Source organism: Pistacia vera, unplaced genomic scaffold (assembly GCF_008641045.1).
Source record: "Pistacia vera cultivar Batoury unplaced genomic scaffold, PisVer_v2 Contig152, whole genome shotgun sequence".
Taxonomy (NCBI): domain Eukaryota; kingdom Viridiplantae; phylum Streptophyta; class Magnoliopsida; order Sapindales; family Anacardiaceae; genus Pistacia; species Pistacia vera.
The window spans coordinates 1,594,556-1,620,329 of record NW_022195597.1 but is presented as its reverse complement, the minus strand read 5'-3'; the positions used below and the strand labels follow the sequence as shown (position 1 = coordinate 1,620,329).

Here is a 25,774-nt window from a genome sequence, read left to right as displayed (position 1 = left end):
ATATGCAGGTAACAATTCAAAAGTGGAAGTTAAAGGGACTGACACATGCAAATTGATCATGCGTGGAGGTCGAATCCTATACCTACATGATGTGTTATATGCACCCGATATTCGTTGAAATTTGATTTCTGTGTTAGAACTTGTTAAACTTGGTTTTAATTTAAACTTTTCCAGCACTGGTGTCCATTTATTTTTGGACACAACATACTATGGTTGTGGTTATTTTTCTGAAGGTTTTATAGTACTTGACATTGCTCATAATTATAGTAATGTTTGTTTTTCCTTTATTACATCTTCCAATAATGATGATGTGAATGTATGACATGCAAGGCTTGGCCATATTGGCCAGCAACGAATGAATATACTAGCAAGAGAAGGCTTGTTACGATCCTTAACAAAAGTAGACTTGTCTACTTGTGAACATTGCCTAGCTAGAAAAACGGCAAGAAAACCATTTGAAAAAGCGATAAGAGCTGAAGTTCCATTGCAACTAATTCACTCTGACATATGTGGTCCAATGAATGTGAGGGCTAGACATGGGGCTGTTTATTTCATCACATTTATAGATGATTTCACTCGATATGGTCATGTTTTCTTGATTTCTCAAAAATCAAAAGCTTTAGAATGCTTTTAGAAGTTTAAAAACTTAGTTGAGAAATCAATTAGATAAAAAAATAAAAGTTCTACGAACTGATCGAGGTCGTGAATATTTATCTGATCAGTTCAAAATTTTTTGTGATGAAATGGGAATAGAACGTCAATCAACTATTCCAAGAACTCCGCAACAAAATGTTGTTGCAGAACAAAGAAACATAACCCTACTTGAGATGGTGAGGTCTATGATGGCACAAGTGAACTTGGTCATCAGCTTTTGGGGTGATGTCTTATTGACTGCCACATATATCCTCAATCGAGTACCATCAAAATCTATTACTACTACACCATATGAGTTATAGATAAATCAGAAACCCGATTTGAGTCTCCTAAAACCATGGGGATATGCTGCCTATGTTTATGATCCTTCACATAAATATGGAAAATTAGGTCCAAGGGGGAAGAAATGTATCTTCATAAGATACTCAGAACATTCAAGGAGATACGTCTTCATAGGAGAATAAGAAAGTGGTAGCATCACTGAGTTTGAATCATGAGATGTCACATTCTTAGAAACCAATTTTCCTAAGAAGGGCGAGACAAGTAAAGACTTATTTCTATATGAAACACAAAACCAAGGCAATTTTGTTGCCGATAATCAGTTGGTTATACTACATCCTAGTGGGAGCAATATGGAAGTTGATGAATCAGTTTCAGATCCTCCATCATTCCCTACTGGCGATCCAACTATGATAGCTGGTCCAAGTAGGAGTAACACCAATCAATCTCCAATACGTCGATCAAACAGGAAACAAGTTCCAAGTCAACGATTTGAGATTGAGGGGGAGATTTTCTAGTTACTCCACAAGATGAAGAAGAGCCAAGAAATGTAAATGAGGCTCTCAATTGCCCTTCTAAGGAAAAATGGATGAAAGCAATGGAAGAAGAATTGGAGTCTATGAAATCAAACCAAGTATGGGAATTGGTTGATTTACCAAAAGGACGTAAAGCCATTGGGAACAAGTGGGTTCTCAAAATCAAGCTTAAAGCTTATGGTAGTATTGAAAGATACAAAGCTCACTTAGTCGCGAAGGGGTATACACAACAAGAAGGAATAGATTACGAAGAAACATTTTCGCTTGTTGCGCGGTTTACCTCAATCCGACTTATTCTAGCTATAGTTGTAAGCATGGATCTTGATCAATTGCCCTTCTAAGGAAAAATGGATGAAAGCAATGGAAGATGAATTGGAGTCTATGAAATCAAACCAAGTATGGGAATTGGTTGATTTACCAAAAGGACGCAAAACCATTGGGAACAAGTGGGTTCTCAAAATCAAGCGTAAAGCTGATGGCAGTATTGAAAGACACAAAGCTCGCTTAGTTGCGAAGGGGTATACACAACAAGAAGGAATAGATTATGAAGAAACTTTTTCACCTGTTGTGCGGTTTACCTCAATCTGACTTATTCTAGCTATAGTTGCAAGCATGGATCTTGAATTGCATCAAATGGATGTAAAAACTGCTTTTCTCAATGGATAATTACAAGAAGAAATCTATATGGACCAACTAATAGGTTTTATTAGAGAAGGTCAAGAACACAAAGTGTGTAGGGTTTTAAAGTCAATTTGTAGCCTCAAGTAGTCCTCAAGACAATGGTATATTCAATTTCATAATGCGATAATATCGTATGATTTCAAAATGATAGATGAAGATCACTGTGTATATACAAAGAGATCCAATAACAAATTTGTTATATTATCATTATATGTTGATAATATACTTATAGTTGGAAATGATAAGGGATTTGTCAATGAAATCAAAGAATGGTTATCATCTCATTTTGAGATGAAAGATATGGGTGAAGCTGTATATATTCTTGGAATCAAGATTTCAAGAGATCGCTCAAGAAAATTAGTATCTTTTTCACAAGAACCATACATTAAGAAAATTCTTGAACGATTTCTTATGCAAGATTGTAAACCCATAGACAACCCTATCGCGAAAGGCGAGACTTTAAGTCGTAAAATGTGTCTTAATACTCCACTAGAAAAGGAACAAATGAAGAATGTTCCTTATACAAGTGCTGTTGGAAGTCTTATGTACGTCATGATATGCACTAGAGTCGACATCTATTATGCCGTTGGGTTAGTAAGTAGATACCAGTCCGACCCACGATAAGCACATTGGAAAGCAGTGAAGAGAATCTTAAGATATCTAAAAGGGCAGCTGATTACTCATTATGTTATCAAGGAAATGATTTACACTTGAGAGGCTACACCGATGCTGATTGGGGAGGGATTTAGATGAAAGGAAATCTACTTCCGGATATGTTTTCTTACTAAATGGTGGGGTTATATCTTGGAGCAGTAAGAAACAATCATATATAGCCTTATCTACAATAAAGGCTGAGTTTGTAGCATTTTTAGCTGTAGTGCAAAAAGCGTTGGTTGAGACGGTTCATGAATCATCTGGGAATAATTAATGTTGCTATTGAATCAGTAAGAATAAACTGTGATAGTCAAGCAGCAATAGCATACACTAAGGATCTCAAATATAATGGTAAAACGAAACACATAGATATCAAATATAAATTTGTGCGAGACTTGGTGGCACAAAAGGAGGCGAACATGAAGTGCATATCTACGCATGACATGGTTATGGATCCATTCACAAAGCCTATACCAAGAGATATGTTCTGTCGTTTGCAACAACTACTAGCAAGTGTACTAGTCTCAAGTAATATAGTATAACAAAATATAGGGGTGTGTTTGGTTTATTATTTTGGATAGGATTTTGGGGATAATATTGGATAGTTGGATAGGGGAGTATTACGAGGTAAAATTTAAAAATTCATGAAAAAGCCCATAGGTTTGCTAATTTAATTAAACACCCTAATATATAAAATGACAAAAACACCCCCACCACCTGCAGTGCCAAATTCCGGCCACCACCGCCAGAATCTGGCCGAAAAATCGCGTTACGACACAGATCAGTCGGATCTGTGTCGTAACGCATCGTTATGCCCTTTTTCGACCATATCCACCATGGATCTGGTCAGAAAAGGCCAGATCCACGGCCTGCCGTGGCCGCGATGGTCGGAAAAGGCCAAAACGATGACCATCTTTGGCCGTCAGCAACAGCCAAAGATATGGCCGTCGTTTTCAGTCAACGATGACCAAGATTTGGCCGTCGTTGACCGTCAACGATGGCCATTTCTTTGGCCGTCGTTACGGCCAGATCTGGCCTTTTCCGGCCAGATCCACCACGGATCTGGCCCGAAAAGGCCATATCGGTGAACTTCCGGCCATTTCTGGTCGGCAGGTAGGTCGTTGTACAGATTCTGGCTACCACAGACGGTGGTTGCCAGAATCTGGCAAGTATGGGTCGCGGGGGTGATTTTGCTAATTTTTAAACTTTTTTTCAGGGGCCATTTAATGAAATTAATAACCTTATGAGGTCTAAAAGTAATTAAAAAAATAGGGTAATATTTCTGGAATAATGTGCCAAACATTATTTGAAGAATAAGATTGGAAATATGGGTAAAAATAATAAGCCAAAATTGCCCTAGGTTATCGTACCCAATGGATTACGTAAACAAGTACTGAAATATTAATTAGTCTTAACTTTATCTAGATAATCAAAACTTAGAAAGGTGATCTTTAAAACTAAAAATATTAAAATCTGGAATATTAGAAACGAATTGCAGTAAAACTAAAATTAAGAATTCAATAAGAGAAAACGGCTAAGACTTCAGGCTCATCTATAACTTCTTTGCTCCCCTCAATTTACTATGGTCAATGAATTTATTTAATTAATGTGACAATGGGATTTCCTAGGTTAACCAATATTCTTTCTCAAGCAATATTAATTCTACTTTTAATTCATAACCTAGATATCTCTATATAGATTTAATGAACGAGACGAGCATTAAGCTTTATGAAATCCTCTAGCTTTCAGCACAAGTTAATCCTACCTATGACTATTACATGTATCAATTTATATATCTCTATATCCAATTAATCCATGACCAATATTACTAGAGCACTCATGTGATATCTCCTCTTGGTCTCAATCACACAAAACAATTATATCAGAAATTGATCAAGTTCCTAATAACATTAAGCACATAATATAAACTCATCATAAGAAAAATAATTCACTAACCAAAGAGTAAAAGATTGATCACAGATCCATAAATAGACTAACCCTAGTCTTAGCCTGAGAAAATTAGTTCATAATAAAAGAAACAAGAGTAGAATCCAAGAAATAAATCATATTGAAAAGTAAAAACAAACTCTTTGATGAATTTTGTTCTTGATTTTCCTTTCTCTTTTGTTACACAATAATCTCTCTCCAAGAATGGGTAAAATTCGGTCTCCCCAAGGAGTAATCTTAATAACCCTTAAATACCCAAAAGAGTCCTAAGTGAAAAAGGAAAGAAAAATTAATAAAAACCCTAAAAGTGTCCGACACAGCCCTGGCAGTGTCCGACACAGCCCTGGCCGTGTCCAAATGTACATCACCCCAGCCTAGGCCATGGTGTTTTCTGTCCTCGTTATTTTATTTTCATTCAACCACCACGGCCGTGGTGAACCACCAAGGCAAGGCCATGGCCTTCAAACTTGTCAACTAATCTCAATTTCTTCAAGCTTTGAGTTCCAATTTCATTCCAATGCTCTAATCTGCTCAATTAACGCCTGAAAATTACAAAATTCTCCAAATCAATAGCTAACCGTTCATATTTCAAACTTAACAAAAACTAACATAAAAACACAAAAAACAAATGAAAAATTAACTAGAAGGCTATAGAAACAAACCTAAAAACACTAAATTTATGCAACTTATCAAGATACTTTCAATAGACATGTTAGATCTCTAGGCTTACGTAGGTGTTGAATGTACTTATTCTTTGAGATTTCCCAAAATTGTTCACATTTATCTTATCAAAATTAAATAACAATATTGTCAATGCTCAATTTAGATTATTATGGAAGAAGTATATATATATAATATATATATATAAGTTATGTAAATATTATATATATGTCTATTTTGAAAAGCATGTCGGACAGTTAAAAGATTGGCCTTCTCACACAGGCAATCGCCTCAATTACTTCGTAGGAATGGAGATGAGACAATTTTAAGCTTATTATCTAGGTGATAATAGAGAACCAAGCTTAAAATATTTAACGTCGCCTCAAAATAGAATTAAAATAATGTCATAATGAAATGTGACCATAAGTGATAAATGATCACTTTATTTGTCTAATTGCTAGATTAGAGTTCTGATGAATTAAAAGTATGTAAAGTGAACTCAAGTTAGACATTAGGTATGTCTGAACTAAAATCTGTACAACATTTACAAGAAAAGAGACACGCAATCCATGGAAAAGAAGGAAATGTTGTAGTATGTGATTCATACCACATGTGCAAAACATTGACCAAAGGGGTAATGAAAGTCAAAATCTCAACTTTAACATTGTGTAAGACCTTGAGTTTTTTTTAAGAATAAAATCTCATAGAATACCCTTATAACTCTATTCTGTTTCTTGAAAACTTCATTTAATGATTGCTATCTTAGAGTGTTACCAAAGGATTAAGATAAATTCAATCTGCTGGGATATTTCTAGAAAAGCAAGTTAAATGAAAGTTGCAAGAATCGAGAAAATAGAAAGATTACGATTTTGAATTATCACGCTATAATCACGTGTATTCATTGGTCGACCAGTTATGTTTTACTTTATGTAAAGACAGAACATAATTATAAATACAACGGATATTTATTATAAATGAGATTGTTAGAAAAATGTGATAAGTAATCTAGGGTATTGCATACAACATACAACCTGAGTTTCACAATTCAAGAAGTTATATATTCCTAATAGATATATGACTAACATGCTCTCGAAGTATGTACGGTCACACGGCATATTTACTAAAGTATGAACCTTAAAGAAGCACAGAGAGAGATAGTCCCATCATGTGTGAGTGGGAGATATTGGATAAGTACACCCATGATGAATGGGCGTGAGAAGTGGAAACTGCCAAAGGCAGTTTCTCGTGAACTGCTCCCATATAAAAAGAAAGTTTTTCCTTTTAGTAAATTGTTACTCACCAACACACAAAGAAAAACACGCTCTCTCTCTCTAAAATTGAAAAGGAAAATACTCTACGCAGTTTATTCTTCCAAGTTCAATTTTTTGCTTCAGAGATAAGGAGAAGAGGTATTTATACTGTGTAAATTCATTGTAGTTCATTTATATGTAAAATGTGACTGCAATGGGGGACTATAAACATGATCTTAGGATGAGATTAGAATATTTGTTATTCTGTGTTATTTCCAACAACTGGTGTAACATCGTGGTATGCTGCGAAGTGTGACCTCATTCTACTTCTGTTTCATCCTCACAAACTTGATGTTAGTGATGAATTTAAGCGTGTGATTTCAGCATTGCGTGGTCATGATGACAAAATCCGTGTGGTTTTGAACAAGGCAGACCAAGTTGATACTCAACAAGTAAATTTTTTTTATCCCAGTTATTTATTTTTCTAGTTCTGAGCATGTAAATTTGGAGATGCATGTCTTTTATCATATCAATAGAACCTGCTTACCTGGTCTCCTTTTTCAGCTGATGAGGGTTTATGGAGCTTTGATGTGGTCATTAGGAAAAGTACTTAATACTCCTAAAGTTGTCCGCGTCTATATTGGGTAGATTCTTCATCTTTTTATGTGTATAAATGTTGATACATTTCTGTCTGATGATTTAAGTTCAATATTATCTGAATATGCAAAGTTAATCTCCCGCTTGCTTTTTGCAGCTCATTCAATGAGAACATTGTAACTGAAGTTGCAACTGGTCCAATTGGGAAAGAACTTTTTGAAAAAGAACAAGAAGACCTTCTAGCTGATCTGAAAGACATTCCGAAAAAGGCTTGTGATCGCCGAGTGAGTTAGTTTCATTCTTTTCTGCATATTAGTAAAGGTGTAAAGAAAGCAGTCATCGCCCATCCACTCCATTTTCCATATAATCTTTATTTCAAAATATTTCCTCAAAGATGCTTCTTGAAGGGGATTCTGACTGCAATTTTTCCTCACAGGTCAATGAATTCGTGAAACGAGCCAGAGTTGCCAAGATACATGCTTATATCATCAGTCATCTTAGAAAGGATATGGGGAATGAAGACGAAGAAGAAGGGGTTTTGTTTAGAATTTTTTTCTTTATTAAGAGTATGGACGGGCTTCCAAATGTAAGGACGGACGTCAAAAACCCAAAAGTGATTTTTTTTTTCATATTTGGGTCAAGGATAGACGTTTATTATTTGTGGGCGTCCGTCCAAAAGTAATGGATGGATGGACGGTCGTCTCTAATGTTTTATAAATTTTTTAATTGTATTTTATTTATGGACAGACATTCTTTAAATGGGGACGTTCGTCCCTGGTATATGGACCCTTATCTATATAATATAGACGGGAGTCCATGTGAATGAACGATCATCCATATTTGATGGACGATCGTTTAATAGAATAAAATTGATAGAAAAATCAAGCGCTTGATATACGTAAACTGATATACATTTTTAGTGTAAATTTTTCGATGCCCGTAACTTTGTTGTTATAATAGTTAGTGCGATAAAAAGCATCGAACATCTTGAACCTCTCCTCAACGATAAGAGAAATCTTGTCATCTTTTCATATTACCCAATCATTCATACTTTGCTCTTCGCGTCCACATCCTCCCTTCTCTCTCACTCCACTTTTAACTACCCACACAAACACAACCCAACTCCATTTCTCCTCTTTTTTTTCTCTATTTGATATTTCAACAAACACTGTCACAAAATGGCCTCAGCAACCACAGCACCCACTACTCTCTCTCTGCTCAAGGCTTCAACAACCTCTACTACAGCTTCCTCCGCCCCCCGTGCCTCTCTCTTGCGTGTACCCACTTCCCGGATTAGCTCCGTTCGCCGCCTCGGCTTCACGGCTGCCGACCCTCTTTTGTCCCTCCATGTGGCGTCCAGAATCCGGTCGATCAAGGGTAAGGCGACACGTGGGGTTGTGTCGATGGCTAAGAAGAGTGTGGGGGACTTGACGGGGGCTGATTTGAAAGGGAAAAAAGTTTTTGTTAGAGCTGACTTGAATGTGCCTTTGGATGATACCCAGAAGATTACTGATGATACTAGAATTAGAGCGGCTATTCCTACTATTAAGCATTTGATTCAGAACGGTGCTAAAGTCATTCTTTCTAGCCATTTGGTATGTGGGTTTTTAATAAAGTCAAATCTTTTTTTGGGTTTTCTCAGTGTTCTCTGCAAATTGCAAGTTTATGGTCAATAAAGTTTTCCTTTTATTGGAAAGTTTTAATACTTTCAACACCATTTGATATGATTTTCAAGAACTGTAAATATTTCAATCAATCAAAAAAAAAAAAAAAAATTCATGTTCTATATCAAACAGCTTTTTAGTTTTTGCTTTTATTTTTATGATGTTTTGCCTTACGGATAATGGAGAATTTTATGTCCGTTGTTTTTATTGGTGTTTTGATTTAGTTGACTACCTTTTGCTCTTTTTCATATTAATCGTTTAATGGTTTTGGGTTTAAGCTGTATGAATTAGCATTGATGCGTTTCATTGGATTTTCAGGGAAGACCAAAAGGTGTCACTCCAAAGTTCAGTCTGGCACCTCTTGTACCTCGTCTGTCCGAGCTCCTTGGCATTCAGGTTAGCTGGAGAGCTCAATAATGAATTTATCAATAATATTATGGGATTGATATTGGTACTGATATCATATGGTGGTTTTTCCTCAATTAACCAACAGGTTGTGAAGGCTGATGACTGCATTGGTCCAGAGGTGGAAAAGCTGGTGGCTTCTCTTCCGGAAGGTGGTGTTCTGCTTCTTGAGAATGTGAGGTTTTACAAAGAGGAAGAAAAGAATGAACCCGAATTCGCCAAGAAGCTTGCCTCTTTAGCTGATCTCTATGTGAATGATGCTTTTGGAACTGCTCACAGAGCCCATGCCTCAACCGAGGGAGTCACAAAATTCTTGAAACCATCTGTTGCTGGATTTCTCTTGCAGAAGGTGGGATTTGGGTTCTTGTTCTCTTCTGGAATTATGGAGCTTAAGTATAAGGATACAATTATTTGTAGTTCATTTATTTTTCTTAAATATATGCAAAATGATAATTGTGATTTATTTAGACCCTTCATTAAACCTCAACAAGTTTGCATGCACAGGTCCAATGAGCGAAAATTATTGGCCCACGATCTGGTCTATTTGTTTATGAATTTATCTGCCTATGCTTTTACTCCAAAGCTTTTCATCTTATTTTCTGCATCATTATCTTAAATTTTTTCTGGTGCTAATTACACAGATTTGGAATCTGTACTAGTGGCATGTCAAAAGAAAGAGACTAATATTGGATTCTTTCTTGATGTCTTCGTCGGACTTTCAGTCACATTAATATTTATTTCTGTTATTCGTTTTAGGAACTGGACTATCTTGTTGGGGCAGTTTCAAGCCCAAAGAGGCCATTTGCTGCCATCGTAGGTGGTTCAAAGGTTTCATCTAAGATTGGAGTTATTGAATCACTCCTAGAGAAGTGTGATATCCTGCTTCTTGGAGGAGGAATGATCTTCACATTTTACAAGGCTCAAGGCCTCTCAGTGGGTTCATCCTTGGTAGAAGAAGATAAGCTTGATCTTGCTACATCACTCCTTAAGAAGGCCAAGGCAAAAGGAGTGTCTCTTTTGTTACCCACTGATGTAGTAATTGCTGACAAATTTGCTCCTGACGCAAACAGCAAGGTTTGTTCTCTAAGCTCCTGTACATTAATTTTGTTTCCCCAAGCTTGTTCTGCCTCTACAATGATGTGTGTGCAAAATATAATCTGATTAAAATCGTGGTTGATTGAGAAATGTCTTAAGTCAATAGTTTTTCCAGGTTAATACCGAGTATTATGGTAATCTAATATCTATGAATATGTCATGATCATGGCAATGAGTAAAATACTGGTTTGCTCTTTACAGATTGTGCCGGCATCTGCCATCCCTGATGGGTGGATGGGATTGGATATTGGACCAGACTCCATCAAGACATTCAATGAAGCTTTGGGAACTACTAAAACTGTTATCTGGAATGGACCAATGGGAGTGTTTGAATTTGAAAAATTTGCAGTTGGAACTGAGGTATGGACAGACTGCTTGCTATTGAGTTTAATCTTGCAATTTCATGGTTGGTTAGTCTGCATGTTATTTAAACTACATTTCTATGGCGTTATGTACTACTTGTTGGCATCCCAAAAAAAAAAAAAAAAAATGTATAACTAGTGTTTGGGTAGTGGTGATTCTCAATTATTGCATACCTTATACTCACCGGTTTGTTTGAAATTCTCTCTACAAGAAAGAACTTTCTTCACTTCCCTCTGCATAAACCTGGGCTTATAAAGTCCTGGTGCCACAAGTGGCCAACTTCTCCATTACGAGTCTTGTGCATTTCTCAACTCTAAATAGACATCAAAATCTAACTCCAACTCTTGTTTGCAGGCGGTTGCAAAGAAGCTAGCTGAGCTTAGTGGCCAGGGAGTCACCACAATCATTGGAGGTGGAGATTCTGTTGCAGCTGTTGAAAAAGTAGGAGTTGCCGAGGTGATGAGCCACATATCAACTGGTGGTGGTGCCAGTTTGGAATTATTGGAAGGCAAAGAACTTCCTGGTGTTGTTGCTCTTGACGAAGCTGTACCAGTTGCTGTGTAAGATCAAAATTGATTTTTTCCCGGCCGACATGTTGATGTTATCAGTTTGTAAACGAGAGATTAAAATGTGGTAGGAAAACATGAGTTCATCTTGTAAATTTTCACTTTTGCATTGAATATATGGTTCCATTATGTCTTTGCCTCCATTGTTAGCCAAATTTTGCTACACAAGACTGTAAGGATGGGCAAAGAGAACCATCCAATCCTTTTCAAATAAATTGGTTCTTTTTATCAAATAAATTGGTTCTTTTTATCAAATAAATTCCTGTTCTATTTCCTTTTAGTTTGTATGATTTATAAGCTTCATTTCTATGAACTTATCATTGTTAACATTCTCAGAAGTCTAGGAAAGAAAAAAAGATACGAACAGAAAATTTGTGAACGACGACGGGAACATGAGGAGAAGATATTGATTGGGTTCAGCAGAAAATGAGGAGAAAACATTGATGGGGTTTGCTGCCGGGCAGGGGGCAACTTTACCTCCTCAGCAACCTTTGGAATATGGTTCCCATGAACATAGTAAATCCTTCTCTATTCTCCTCAGGCTCTTTTGTGTATTTAGATGTTAATCTTTTAGTCTGCTATTTAGTGGTGAGAAATAGGCTAGTTTTCTGAATCATGTCTTTTTCTTTCTTGCTTAAAGTTTCTTAAACTGATGTGAATTTTCAAGTGGCTAGTGATGTTGGTTGGAAAAAGGACTTATGGAGCAAATATGAACACATGATATAATCTTGAATTCAAGCCACAAAAAGTAATACAACTCAGTCTGCATCACATGATCTCATTGAGTTCAAGCCACAAAAATGAGAGGTCTTGATTGATTCTGGTTTGATATCATGCAGTTTCTCTAAAGGTACAGGTAAACATAAGGATGTTTCATATTTTTTACTTCTTCCTCTTAATTATGCAATGGCATGACTGATGATGAAAGCTTGAGTCACTCAAACTGGACTTTATCATGCCACCCTTTGAGCTCATCTCATCATCTTGAAATGAGAAAATACAAGAATTCCTTTGAGAGTTATAATCCTTGATCATGTTTTATGGGCTGACCATAATATAATCCAAAGCTAATTACTCCCCATATTGTCTTTCACTTCGAACATTCATGCTCTAGGATTGACTTCCTTTTTATTTTTATTTTTTTTGAAATGTTCTATTATATTAAATGCTTATTTAAGCCCTTTGGCTAAAAAGTCATAAGCTATGATCAACTTCTAGAAAATGAGGTGCATCTATGGCCATGCTTGTTCTTACATAATAACAATTTCTTTATTCCTTGCTTAATAATCAAATTAGAGTATTTGGAATATTATGATAGTCTTGTGGAATATTCCTCTCGTACATGNTTTTTCCCGGCCGACATGTTGATGTTATCAGTTTGTAAACGAGAGATTAAAATGTAGTAGGAAAACATGAGTTCATCTTGTAAATTTTCACTTTTGCATTGAATATATGGTTCCATTATGTCTTTGCCTCCATTGTTAGCCAAATTTTGCTACACAAGACTGTAAGGATGGGCAAAGAGAACCATCCAATCCTTTTCAAATAAATTGGTTCTTTTTATCAAATAAATTGGTTCTTTTTATCAAATAAATTCCTGTTCTATTTCCTTTTAGTTTGTATGATTTATAAGCTTCATTTCTATGAACTTATCATTGTTAACATTCTCAGAAGTCTAGGAAAGAAAAAAAGATACGAACAGAAAATTTGTGAACGACGACGGGAACATGAGGAGAAGATATTGATTGGGTTCAGCAGAAAATGAGGAGAAAACATTGATGGGGTTTGCTGCCGGGCAGGGGGCAACTTTACCTCCTCAGCAACCTTTGGAATATGGTTCCCATGAACATAGTAAATCCTTCTCTATTCTCCTCAGGCTCTTTTGTGTATTTAGATGTTAATCTTTTAGTCTGCTATTTAGTGGTGAGAAATAGGCTAGTTTTCTGAATCATGTCTTTTTCTTTCTTGCTTAAAGTTTCTTAAACTGATGTGAATTTTCAAGTGGCTAGTGATGTTGGTTGGAAAAAGGACTTATGGAGCAAATATGAACACATGATATAATCTTGAATTCAAGCCACAAAAAGTAATACAACTAAGTCTGCATCACATGATCTCATTGAGTTCAAGCCACAAAAATGAGAGGTCTTGATTGATTCTGGTTTGATATCATGCAGTTTCTCTAAAGGTACAGGTAAACATAAGGATGTTTCATATTTTATACTTCTTCCTCTTAATTATGCAATGGCATGACTGATGATGAAAGCTTGAGTCACTCAAACTGGACTTTATCATGCCACCCTTTGAGCTCATCTCATCATCTTGAAATGAGAAAATACAAGAATTCCTTTGAGAGTTATAATCCTTGATCATGTTTTATGGGCTGACCATAATATAATCCAAAGATAATTACTCCCCATATTGTCTTTCACTTAGAACATTTATGCTCTAGGATTGACTTCCTTTTTATTTTTATTTTTTTGAAATGTTCTATTATATTAAATTCTTTTTTAAGCCCTTTGGCTAAAAAGTCATAAGCTATGATGAACTTCTAGAAAATGAGGTGCATCTATGGCCATGCTTGTTCTTACATAATAACAATTTCTTTATTCCTTGCTTAATAATCAAATTAGAGTATTTGGAATATTATGATAGTCTTGTGGAATATTCCTCTCGTACATGGATTTATCTTGTTGACCTCCCAACATTTGCCCTACTTCCCTAAATACCCTTACAATTTTTGAAAATATCTCTTATTTCATATAGGATTTCTCTGATTATCGTCAAAATTTAACTTTGATTATCAAAGGGAAAGACGATGACTATAATTATAAAAAAATTTACGAAACCTATTGAAAGTCAGTAATAATTGGATCATTGTAATACATTTTTTGAGCATTAGATCATTCCATTATAAAAGGAGGGCAACATTACCTTGTAGGCTTGTACTGTAACATCACCCTAGAATCAAATTTTTTAGGGGAGGTAATTGAGATGACCTTAATTTTGTTCTCCCCAAAGCAAAATCACCTCCAATCAGCCGACGGTTTTACCCTAGCCCACAGATGAGCTCACACCCAAACCCATAAATCAGCCCATCGAATAAACAATGGGCCCAAATTGGAAAACAAAAGTTAGACTCTCACGATCAATCACGAAGAAGTAACCCCCTTTCTCTATAAGTTAACAAAAAGTCTCGAACTTTCTATCTCACTAAGACACAAACGACAAACCTCAGCTTAGATTTCTCCGATCTTGTATGTTCCTACTTCCTACTCGTCTGGTTTATTTTCTGGATTTTCGATCTGGGTTTTGAGCTTTTGATTGATTAATTTGCGTTGTTTTGTTTAGGTTTGATATTATTGTAAGATGGGTGCCAAGAGAAGTGTTAGTGATCTGAAAGAGGCGGATTTGAAGGGAAAGAGAGTGTTCGTAAGAGTGGACCTGAACGTGCCTTTGGATGATAACTTGAAGATCACTGATGATACCAGGGTTCGTGCTGCTGTTCCCACCATCAAGTACTTGATGCAACATGGCGCCAAAGTTATTCTCTCTAGTCATTTGGTATATTTCTTCTCCATTTTTTTGCTTTTTGCTAGCTGGTTTTTGTTTTATCGCTAATTTTGGGTCGATCTTAGTTTTTTTATTCATGCATTTTATCTTTTTTTTGTTTTCTTTGGCATATATCATCTCGTGCCTTTTTCTTTCTGGGATCTGTTTTGTTGCTACTTTTTTTGCTGGCTGGGTCGATCTTATTTTTTCGATTTTGGCTGTTTATGATTTATGGGTGTTTATTATTATTATTTTTCACATTTTTGGTATTTTATATATATATATTTTTTGAACTGCTAGATTTCTTTAGATCTGTTTGAAGGGGATCCTGTCTTATTCATATTAACTTTTTGTTTGATATTTACATCTATCTGATGCTAAATCTTAAAAACCTTAGTTTACTTGCTTTCATTTTTTTTTTCTCTTCCTGAATTTGGTTTTCCGCTTTAGCTGAATAGGATGGTGAAGTTCTTTTGGTTGATGCTTGATGGCCATGTTATTGACTGATCTGAAAAGTTTTGTCTTTGAACTCGAGTTAGGTGTACTACATCAGTTTCTTGTATATTTATTTTAAATTATTGCTTCGTAGTACATAAATTATAGTTGTTGATATACTTGAATGAGCTTTTTGATTTGATTTTCTTTTGCCAATTTTATTGATTAATTTTACAATTTTTTGGGGTATGATTTATCTTTCCTCGTTTTCAAACTTCTAGTTAATTTGTACCCCGCACATGATGTATATTATGTTAGCATTGGAAATGAGCTTTTTAATCAGATAATCCGTTTAAGTATCATTAGTATTGGTTGTCAAAAAAATGATGTCAAAATGAATTGTTGGTAGTGAATGCATATTTGCGGTAAAACTGCCTTGGGATGTGCCGATGAGTCCTTTACCTTGTCTTGAAGTTCGAGACAGTCATCTTATCACTTATCAGTTTCCTTATTTTGTTGCGGCATGATCTTTTATTGTTTATTCTAATCATCATTTTGTCTTTTTGTACAATTATCTTGTTTTTGTCTTTTCTAGTTTGTTAGGTCCTTGTTTGTTGTTTTTTGAATTATTTAGTTTTTTATTGGCACAAACTGTGATTAATTGTCACTGCATCAGTAAATTATAAAGGAGAATCACTTGTTTTTATTAACCAATGTGTAAAGAAAATTCAATGGGGGTTAAGGAATTGTTGGCATCACTACTGATTAATACGTTGCAGTCATTGAAAACTGGTTTTGTTGTTTGGACAACTTTGCTCAATGTAGTTGCATTGCCACATAAACATCGATCCACTCATATAATTTTATTTTCATTTAGTTTAAACTATATTTTTTTGGTTAGTATTTTAATACTTATGAAATTGTTTGCATTGTGGTTTTCAGGGAAGGCCTAAGGGTGTCACTCCCAAATACAGTTTGAAGCCTCTTGTACCAAGGCTTTCTGAACTTCTTGGAGTTGAGGTCTGTTCTTCCGTATTAACATTTAAAATGGTGATTCTTGTGCTTTGAATTTTTTTGCCTGATGCCTTGTCTGATTTTCTTATCTTTCTTCTATAGGTTAAAATGGCAGATGATTGTATTGGTGAAGAAGTTCAGAAATTGGTGGCTACAATCCCAGATGGAGGTGTCTTGCTCCTGGAAAATGTCAGGTTCTACAAAGAAGAAGAGAAGAATGACCCAGAATTCGCTAAGAAGCTAGCTTTGCTTGCAGATCTCTATGTGAATGATGCATTTGGCACTGCTCATAGAGCCCATGCTTCTACTGAGGGAGTGGCTAAATACTTGAAGCCATCTGTTGCTGGTTTCCTTATGCAGAAGGTATTTGCTTTTCATATTGTACTGTTTTATTTTTAGTCTCTGCCCTCAATGAAATTTGTTTTACTCAACCACAGTCAAACTCAAACTAGTTCTGTGGTTTTTTTTCATTTTATACATAGTGGCTTACATGAGCTGTCTATGCTGTCCCCAATGCATGGAACCTTTGGTTTAATATGCCCGATTGTTGACTTGCTTTTTTGATTTAGGAACTTGACTATCTTGTTGGAGCTGTGTCAAATCCCAAGAAACCATTTGCTGCAATCGTTGGTGGCTCAAAGGTTTCATCAAAGATTGGGGTCATTGAGTCCCTCTTGGAGAAGGTTGACATTCTTTTACTTGGTGGAGGTATGATCTATACTTTCTACAAGGCCCAAGGACACTCCGTTGGTTCATCACTTGTGGAGGAAGACAAGCTTGAACTTGCAACAACACTTATGGAGAAGGCTAAGGCTAAAGGAGTGTCTCTTTTGCTCCCTACTGATGTTGTTATTGCTGACAAGTTTGCTGCTGATGCTAACAGTAAGGTTTGTAACTTTGTAAATCAGAATTTTGTTTTTGTGTTTTTTTATGAAATCTTTCTTTATAAGAGCTTAAGTCAATGGAGGAGATTAAAACCCTTTTGAATAAGTGTTTCATGCTGAGAACTAAGGGTAGTGATCTAATGATCTCTCTGTGGACACAATGTTAATATGTAGTCAATGTGTCTTGTGTGCATAACAAAACCCTCCTTGGTTGCAAATGAAAACTGAATTTCTTTAAAATATAGTAAATGTGAATTTGTTCAGGATTTGAAATATATGTTTGATTTTCTTGCAGGTGGTGCCAGCAACTGCAATTCCCGATGGTTGGATGGGCCTTGATATTGGACCTGATGCCATCAAGACGTTCAGTGAAGTTTTGGACACTACCAAAACTGTCATTTGGAATGGACCAATGGGTGTGTTTGAGTTTGACAAATTTGCAGTGGGAACTGAGGTATGCTTGTAGTAGTAGTAGCATATTTAAAAGGATCATCACCGCATAGTTGCTGTAGAATTCAGTATATAACAAAAAACTTGTTTTCTTTACATTTTGGGTGGTTATTATCCTGTCAAATTATGTGTTTTGGAAGAGTGTGGGTTTACATTTGGGAGCTTCATGAAATGATTTTGGAGTAGCCCTTTTTCATTTGGAATTTCTTAATGGAAGATTTTTTTGGGAAAATAAGAACTATTTCTGAAGTTTCAAATTTGGATGATGCCAGTCCTAAATTACAAATGTTATTTGAGAATTTGTTCATATAATTATTTTCTCTTTGCAGGCAATTGCCAAGAAGCTTGCTGCCCTCAGTGGTAAGGGGGTGACCACAATCATTGGAGGAGGTGACTCAGTTGCAGCTGTGGAGAAGGCTGGGCTTGCTGACAAGATGAGCCACATTTCGACAGGAGGTGGTGCAAGCTTGGAGCTCCTTGAGGGCAAAACACTGCCAGGAGTCCTTGCTCTTGATGATGCTTAAGCCTCTGATGAATCCTGTTTTTGTTCATTCTGCCTGCTGGAATATGGCCGGTTTACGGCCAGAGTGAATTTAGTTATAAATGTAGCTGATTTTGTAGAGGCTGTAAAAGTAACTTCAGATTAAATAAATGTTCATCATCTCACAGGCATCAATAGTGATGCATTGCTTTGGATTTGATCCATTTTGGAACATTTCAATGAGGGTTTGCTTTCCTACTCGTGTTTGTGTTCCTTTTTCAGTGTCTGGATGAATACATAACAGTGATCTTAAGAGACGTTGCTAAAGAAATATCCATGCAAACAGAATTTGGATATTAGAGGAATGGGATGGCATGGCACTTCTAAATTTAATTAAATTCCCCCAATATTAATTAGACACATAATAATATGAAAATTTTAAACCAAAGAAGAGAAACAAACCGTTTGTTTATATTTTTATCCATATTCTCAAAATATTTGTTTGTTTAATTATTTAAGAAATATTAGTATATTTTTTAAATTACTTTTAGATTCCTTAAGTTTATTAATTTTATAAATACTCTCTGAAAAAAAAAAAGTTTAAAATTTAGCAAAGACACTCTCACCCACTTATATTTGTCAGATTTCAACAATCATTGTCGGTGGTAGTCAAAATCTATCACAACAGCCTACAAACGATCGGAATTGGTCTATAATTCACCAATTTGACCTTTTCTGATCAGATCCGTGATAGATTTGGTCAAAAAAGGTCATATCGATGCCTTACCTGCTAGATCTGACCGGTCTATTTCGTAATGTCATTTTTCGGCTAAATTCTGACAGTGGTGACTAGAATCTAACACTTTGAATGGGTGAGAGTGTTTTTGTCATTTTACAAAAATTTTATATATTGAAGTGTTTAGTTAAATTAGTAAACCTAGGGGTTTTTTTGTTAATTTTTAAATTTTACATCGTAATACTTTCTTATTTAACTATCCAATATTATTCACAAAATCTTATTCAAAATAACAAAACAAACGAACCCCTAGTTTTTCAAGATGTACCATTCTATACATTTAGAGGTTGAATTTGTTCGATATTAATATAATGATGGTGATTATATATATTTAAAATTTACACCCTAAAACCTTTACCTTGCATTAAGTTCAATCTTTACTAGAACGCTATACTCATATATTCTCTAATAACTCTTTCATTGAACTGTATATATATATATATATATATTTTTTTTTTTATAAAAAATGTTTTTTTATATTTAAATATGACAAAAATATTGTGACATAATTTAGATTTTTTATACAAAAGGTGGTAGAGAAATGTAGAAATTTAGATTTTGTAAAGGAAAGCACCACGGTAGCTGGTAAAAGAGCACAGGATTCTAATATGTGTTGTTGAGTTTGAGTTCTTTTAAAAATTAGTAGAAGTGGTCATTGAGAAATATTTATTCGGTCGTTCACTTTAAGGTTTGAGAGATTAGTTGAAATGTACATAAAAATGTACATAAATTGGTTCGGATACTTAAAAAAAAGAGTCTAAAAGATTAATTGAGGTATATATAAACTAATTGGACACCTTATTAAAAATAAAATAAAATAAAATCGCAAAGCCCATAATAAAACTGTAACGATAATTGGGGAGTGTAATCAGGTGGAGATGTTATCTTCAAGACTACCGTCACTCTCATATTCTTTTCCACTTTCCTCTAAAACCCTCCTCCCAAAATTACTCTCAAAACCCAGCTCTTTTCTATCTTCCCCCTCTTTCTCCTTCCATCAAAAGCTAAACTTGTCTGCTGTTTCCACTACCGCATCACCTTCGTTCTTCACAGATTCCCCTCTTTCAGGTACCTTAATTCCTTCTTCTTCTTCTTTTATTGAGATTTTTCAGTATTTTTAACACTATCAAGTTCATATTTTGATGATGTAATTGCAGGACTAGAGGATGATTTGGTGGGTTATGTGTTTGGCAAGAAGAAGGCTACTGAAGTGGCTCACTTGTAAGCTTCTTCTTTAACACTCTTTTTCAGTAACATTATCTATTGATTGGTTCTTTGCTGGTTTATATAATTGAAATGATCGTGTTTATAGAAAACGACGTTGCATTAAAGATAAATACATACTGAATGCTTAATACTCGACCAAAACCCATCGTTTCCCTGCTTTGTAAAGTTTTTAGGGTTAGTTTGTTGAATTCGCTATGCAGGTTTGGGATTTCTGAAAAGAAACCTTACTTGCATGTCCTGTTATTGGGGATTGTTGAAGTTGCAAGTTAAGAGATTATAGTGGCAACTGATTTGGAGGAAAATATATTATTTGTAGTAATTATTATGTCTTGTGGTTCTCAGCTTTATTTTGTTTTTCAACATGGCCTCATGGTAATCACAGGATATGGAAACATGTTGTCCAAAAAGGTGATACTGCTGTAGATGCCACATGTGGCAATGGCTATGATACCTTAGCAATGCTCAAAATGGTTGCTGATGAGTCTGGTACAGCTCGTGTTTATGGATTTGACATTCAGCGAGAGGCTCTAGAGAGTACTTCTTCTTTGCTAGATGAAACTGCCAATCAGACAGAGGTGCTACTATTTTACAATTTGTTTTATCGATTATATTTTCTACTTTTATTTGAAGAATGAGTAAACATTGTCGTAGAACTTAAATTTTACATCCCGAGATCCTTAAGCTGTTGACTAATGTAGTTATCTTCTGGTTCATTTATTTTTAGTCATAGATTATTGATTTTCATGCAGTTCCTTCTGACTTCCAAATTTATGCAGAAAGAACTTGTCAAGCTCTTTAACATGTGTCACAGTAAAATGGAAGAAGTCATTGCTAAAAATGCCCTGGTGAGGTACTATTTAAATTCAAGTATCTTGCTGGTCTTGCTATATATGATCTAGTTTTCGGAAGTGGAAATATGATGTGTATCATTAAGGCTTGTGATTTTGACTCAATTTTATGAGCTGGTGCCTGATATTGTTCAAGATTCTAAAGTAATGTACAAAATGTGTGGTCTAGAATCACTGAAGCCGTGGGAAATGTCAACCGAACACCCATAAATGGGGATCAAGGTTTTATTTGTTGGAAAGGCTGAACAACAGAGGCTAAAGTGCAAAAAAGCATCTCTTGGTCATTATTTCCCAATTTTAGCTCGGCACTTGAGTGGTCTAGAAGTTAGAAAAAGATGAGATTAATGGGATGCTTTTTATAGTTAAAGAGGAAGAGTATTTCTGAAAGACAGTGTAATGTGAGCTTAGGAAAGAAAACTTACCATCTTGAACTCAATGTTTCACAATTGATAATGATGTAGGCTTAAGGCAACTATATGAGATCTTAGACATCAACCATAAACGAGAAAAAATTCCTCTTGGGTTGAACAATAAGCACCTAGGGAAAATTGTAAAAACACCAAAAAGGTTAGGATGTCTCAACAGGTTGTTAGTTTGGACCTTTCAACGCTCAAGTTAGTGTAAACACATGATTATAATACAACACGTATCCTTTCAAATAGTGTTTAAATTATTATGGTTTTTGATAGTCTTGGTAGAGGATGAAGAATGAGAATATTTCTCTTAAAAAAAAGCTCTTTTTCTTAGAGAAAAATAAATGAGGCAAAAATGAGAGGATCCCTCTTCTCTTGGTGTTATTTTCTTTATATAGAGAGGTTAAAACAATTTATTGGATCAGCTGTCCTTTACATTTGTTAGGGTTTATCAAACCTTTATTCAGAACCCATTGTCATCAAATTATTACTTTATCCACTAGTAGTCCCCTTTTATCCATATTTTCATTTTAAATCTTTTATTGCAGATATCTTACCCTAATCATTTAGTGTCAAGATTCACTAGATAAGTCAGATGAAATGTTTCAAGTAGAAAATATTATACATGCAAGCTCCACCTAAGTGCTAATTGATAGGACAAAATCATTTACAATTATAGAAAAAAAATATCGCGGATAATAGGGGATAGATAAGGCAACATTTGGATGCCACTTGGACAAAAGAAGTGTGAAAAGCCCTAGTAGCTATTAAAGGAAAATTTATCCAATCGGGTTACCTAAATCCTCTCTATATATAAAGGAAATGGTATCAAGGGAATGAAAAATCTCGCATTTCTTTGCCTTACTCATCTCATCAATAAGTATATTCCCATACCTTTTCTCTACTAAAATCAACTTAAAACCAGTAAATACTCTCTAAACACATTTCTAGGAGCTTTGAGGGCTATCAATTTATTTCAATATTGACTTGACCGTCGGAGGGTTTACACCATCAATACTATTGACGCTTCCTAATTTTTTCTGGTGATTTTAAAAAAACTGCCGTGCGTTTCCAGAGGAAGTGCACTTGGATTGCAAAGAAGGTTTGTAGACCTACACCTTGGATTCAAAGTCAGACCTTGGGTTTTAGAGAAACAGCATCAGTTTCTGGACCAGGAAATCATCTCTTGAGAAATCCTGACCCATGTTGTTCAATTCTTTGTAAATTTTTTTTTTTAATTTTATAAATCCTCTTCAATTTTTNTGCTGATGCTGAAACTAAATCTGAATGTGTATTACTACCGTGTACTCGTGTGATTTTGATAATGACATGATACACCAGGAGCATACATGGCCTGAAGTACAGCATCACCTCCAAGCTATACAATAACCACCGTAAGTCCATGACTTGAACTGTTGGGGATGGTCAATCACAGTTTGGACAGTAAAAGGATGAAATGAAGGTATGGTCGAGTATTACTTCTTGTGGTGCTCAAAGTTCGCTGGAGACAGATGGTTGACAATGTTTGAAACCTCAAATTGTATTTTCAATTTCTTAATTTTGGTCCAAGGTTGTTTGTTGTATTTAGATAAATACATAATTGATTGTAGATAAAAAAACAAGGGTCCTCTTGATTATCAAAATTAATGTATATAATTCACCGTGAATTTATTGAAGTTTAATTATAATTGCTTGTTCCTTGGAGACTTTCTTCTTGATTCTGCTTGGCACCAAATCTTTCTTCTAATTCATCGTCAATAGACGTTCATGAAGCCAATATTCATGCATCACCCACTTGCAGTTTTCTTCAAACGTTCTTATTGGTACAATTGTATCCATGGATCGTCTTCTGTCAACTGCTGTACAAATTTTTTCTTGTTCAGCTAGCTCTCCATGTTCTTCATCGTTTGATTGTAAATATAATGGGGAAGTATTTCTTCATGGTTTGGATCAAAAGGAAAACACTATATAATTTAATTATATAGTGTTTTCCTTTTGATCCAACATGTAATCTATAAATAAGATTAATTAACTAAATGAATGGTTATAAGTTTATAAACAAATATAATGCATGGCACGATAATATATTATGTTCATTCATCTTGTTCATACAATAAGCTCATCAATATTCATATTAATTTGCGCATTGTAATTTTGTGAGCTCCATTTCGCTACTAAGTCTTGCCTTGCTAATTGATTACTTCAAGTCATTGATATATAGATTGAATTTAAAATATAAATATGACAAACAAAGAAATTTATTTTTCATTAGAAATTCTACAATAAAATACTTAATAATTCTCTCTTGTTCAGGTACAGAAAGTATCAATGAAACAATCTCATTAACTAGGAACTCAGTACACTGTTAGGTTGCAGCTTCAGCGGTGAATAAAAATGGTGATTGATTCCATTGCATTACCAACAGCACCATGCTGATGAGTCAATGATGTGCTGGAGTCTTCCATAATGTTTTGCTCACAGCTCCCATTCACGCAGTCGTACTCCATCGTAAACCCCACATTATTAACAATATAATCATCTGCTTCTGCTACTGCTCTCATCATCTCTTCTGAAATTCCTGAAACAATGTTCTCACCATCCAAACAATTCTTACTATTAACACAATTACCACCATTCGCCTCATATATGTGGCACTCTTGCACGTGTTCATTCTGATTATTACTTCCGGCCATATCTACTTCTTCCAATGTAACCCCTTGATTGGAATCAATAATATAACCACTTTCTTCTATTTGTAATCCTTCCATACCGCGGTGCTGATCATGAGGTGTGTAGAACTCCTGGGTACTGATTTGATTTTTCCAACTCCAATATGCTGTATCTAAGTCTTCCGATATTCTGCCTGCCTTATCCGTCTCCTCCAAATCATTCATTATAAACCCTAGACTACTGTTATCAATATAATCACTTTCTTTTCCTTCTAATGCTTCCATCATCCCAACTTCTTGAAGCCCATCTGGAACCTTTAGTTCACCACTCACAGGATTCTCACTATAAACATTATAATTACCACCAAAATCATATGGGTAGCAGTAGCGCTCTTGGTTTTGATTACTCCCAATATAATCATTTTTGTCTACTTCTAGTGCTCCCATATTCATCCCTTGGTGGAACCCAGAAACTATCAGCTTACCCCCCAAGAAATTACCACTATTATTATTTCTCATAGTTTCTTCTTCTATGACTTTCTTCTTGATTCGGCAGACTACCAAATCACTCTTCTTGTTCCTCAATAGGCTGTCATGAAGCCGATATTCCTTCATCACCCATTTTCCCTTTTCTTCAGTCTTCTTGGGGATAAACGTAAGACTCCGTTTGTATCCAATGTGTTGTCTTCTGTCACCACCATTGTACAAATGTTCATCACCCTGAGTTCTCCATGTTCCGCTTCCTGTAGCACGTTCAACTCTGGAACCTTTCTCCGATTTCTTTCTAAGCTTTGTGAAAAAGTAAAGAGTAGTCTCTCTCGTCGCTTTAAAGAAATTCTTCCAGGCATCAGTTTCATCGTAGAGATCGCAGTCAATCATAGCAGATGATGAAGAGAGTGGGAAGCCATGAGTTTTGTTATAGAGATAATGAAGAATGATTTCTTCATCAGTTGGATCAAAACGATAACACAGTGGAATCTCCATTATTGTTAGACTAAAAGATAGAGAAAGGGAGAGAGATTTATATATAGAGACAGTAGCGTGAATAGTAAGTAATCCTACTATATCTTTGTTTCCGTTTTATCGCCTGAGTTTCCTTATTTCTATCAAATTAATGTAGTAAAACAATTTTAATTACCTAGGGTTCTTATTAGATAATTAACTAATACGGACTTGTCTGTAACTAAGTTGAATTTTAGTTAACCTTTATGCCTTATCACTAACATTATTATTAACCAGGAGGGGTGGTTTATATAGAGGGAGAGAAGGGGGGATGTGAGTGTGAAAATTGAAGAGTTGGTTACGTACATAGCAATAGCATTACGATGTCTCTGAATTTATGTCACTTACGTACATAGCATTAATTAATTTCAGCCCTGCTTATTTTTATTTCATATTAATTTCAATTACAATACAAATTTAGAATTCTTATGATGGTTGTACTGCTGTACAGTATTATAAGAAAAAATAAACATAAAAAGAGGGTTGAAAAGGAGTAGGTAAATTACAACAAAACCCTTATGCCGAGGTATACAATCAAAACAAAACATACACAATTGCTTTTACAATAATAAAAGTTCCTAATTGTATATATATTGCATTCAATATCATTTTTAGTGCAACTATAACTCATGTAAGTTGAGCAATCAACATTTAT

General features: G+C 35.1%; 4 protein-coding genes across 5 annotated transcripts; 3 read left to right on the top strand and 1 right to left on the bottom strand.

The window, feature by feature from the left end:
- Positions 1–8,314: 8,314 nt before the first annotated feature.
- On the top strand, positions 8,315–11,588 carry LOC116124447 (phosphoglycerate kinase, chloroplastic). Its single transcript, XM_031410175.1, has 6 exons — positions 8,315–8,853; positions 9,241–9,318; positions 9,416–9,676; positions 10,084–10,401; positions 10,624–10,782; positions 11,140–11,588. The coding sequence occupies exons 1-6, from the start codon at positions 8,437–8,439 to the stop codon at positions 11,347–11,349; spliced, it is 1,443 nt and encodes a 480-aa protein (XP_031266035.1). The 5' UTR covers positions 8,315–8,436; the 3' UTR covers positions 11,350–11,588.
- Positions 11,589–14,452: 2,864 nt separating this feature from the next.
- On the top strand, positions 14,453–18,424 carry LOC116124377 (phosphoglycerate kinase, cytosolic). Its single transcript, XM_031410100.1, has 7 exons — positions 14,453–14,605; positions 14,700–14,912; positions 16,278–16,355; positions 16,452–16,712; positions 16,919–17,236; positions 17,529–17,687; positions 18,013–18,424. Exons 2-7 carry the CDS (start codon positions 14,718–14,720, stop codon positions 18,205–18,207), a joined length of 1,206 nt encoding a protein of 401 aa, XP_031265960.1. The 5' UTR covers positions 14,453–14,605; positions 14,700–14,717; the 3' UTR covers positions 18,208–18,424.
- Positions 18,425–19,801: 1,377 nt separating this feature from the next.
- Positions 19,802–22,702, top strand: LOC116124378. 2 transcript variants are annotated; one of them, XM_031410101.1, is made up of 4 exons: positions 19,802–20,028; positions 20,118–20,181; positions 20,570–20,762; positions 20,937–22,702. In XM_031410101.1, the coding sequence occupies exons 1-4, from the start codon at positions 19,839–19,841 to the stop codon at positions 21,084–21,086; spliced, it is 597 nt and encodes a 198-aa protein (XP_031265961.1). In that variant the 5' UTR covers positions 19,802–19,838; the 3' UTR covers positions 21,087–22,702. The 2 variants fall into 2 exon arrangements, with proteins under 2 accessions (XP_031265961.1, XP_031265962.1); XM_031410102.1 differs by having other exon boundaries at positions 19,806–20,028; positions 20,964–22,702.
- Positions 22,703–23,826: 1,124 nt separating this feature from the next.
- Positions 23,827–25,101, bottom strand: LOC116124417 (NAC transcription factor 56-like). Its single transcript, XM_031410137.1, has one exon. It carries the CDS (start codon positions 25,099–25,101, stop codon positions 23,827–23,829), a length of 1,275 nt encoding a protein of 424 aa, XP_031265997.1.
- Positions 25,102–25,774: the final 673 nt, after the last annotated feature.

What these genes read in the sequence shown, in the direction of transcription:
- LOC116124447 (XM_031410175.1), top strand. Translation starts at nt 8,437, where the DNA reads ATGGCCTCAGCAACCACAGCACCCACTACTCTCTCTCTGCTCAAGGCT. An exon ending in TCATTCTTTCTAGCCATTTG is followed by an intron (nt 8,854 to 9,240) that starts GTATGTGGGTTT and finishes TTGGATTTTCAG; the next exon opens with GGAAGACCAAAAGGTGTCAC. An exon ending in CTCCTGACGCAAACAGCAAG is followed by an intron (nt 10,402 to 10,623) that starts GTTTGTTCTCTA and finishes TGCTCTTTACAG; the next exon opens with ATTGTGCCGGCATCTGCCAT.
- LOC116124377 (XM_031410100.1), top strand. Translation starts at nt 14,718, where the DNA reads ATGGGTGCCAAGAGAAGTGTTAGTGATCTGAAAGAGGCGGATTTGAAG. An exon ending in CTGGTTTCCTTATGCAGAAG is followed by an intron (nt 16,713 to 16,918) that starts GTATTTGCTTTT and finishes TTTTTGATTTAG; the next exon opens with GAACTTGACTATCTTGTTGG. An exon ending in CTGCTGATGCTAACAGTAAG is followed by an intron (nt 17,237 to 17,528) that starts GTTTGTAACTTT and finishes ATTTTCTTGCAG; the next exon opens with GTGGTGCCAGCAACTGCAAT.
- LOC116124378 (XM_031410101.1), top strand. Translation starts at nt 19,839, where the DNA reads ATGTTATCTTCAAGACTACCGTCACTCTCATATTCTTTTCCACTTTCC. An exon ending in CACAGATTCCCCTCTTTCAG is followed by an intron (nt 20,029 to 20,117) that starts GTACCTTAATTC and finishes ATGTAATTGCAG; the next exon opens with GACTAGAGGATGATTTGGTG. An exon ending in AAACTGCCAATCAGACAGAG is followed by an intron (nt 20,763 to 20,936) that starts GTGCTACTATTT and finishes ATTTTCATGCAG; the next exon opens with TTCCTTCTGACTTCCAAATT.
- LOC116124417 (XM_031410137.1), bottom strand. Translation starts at nt 25,101, where the DNA reads ATGGAGATTCCACTGTGTTATCGTTTTGATCCAACTGATGAAGAAATC.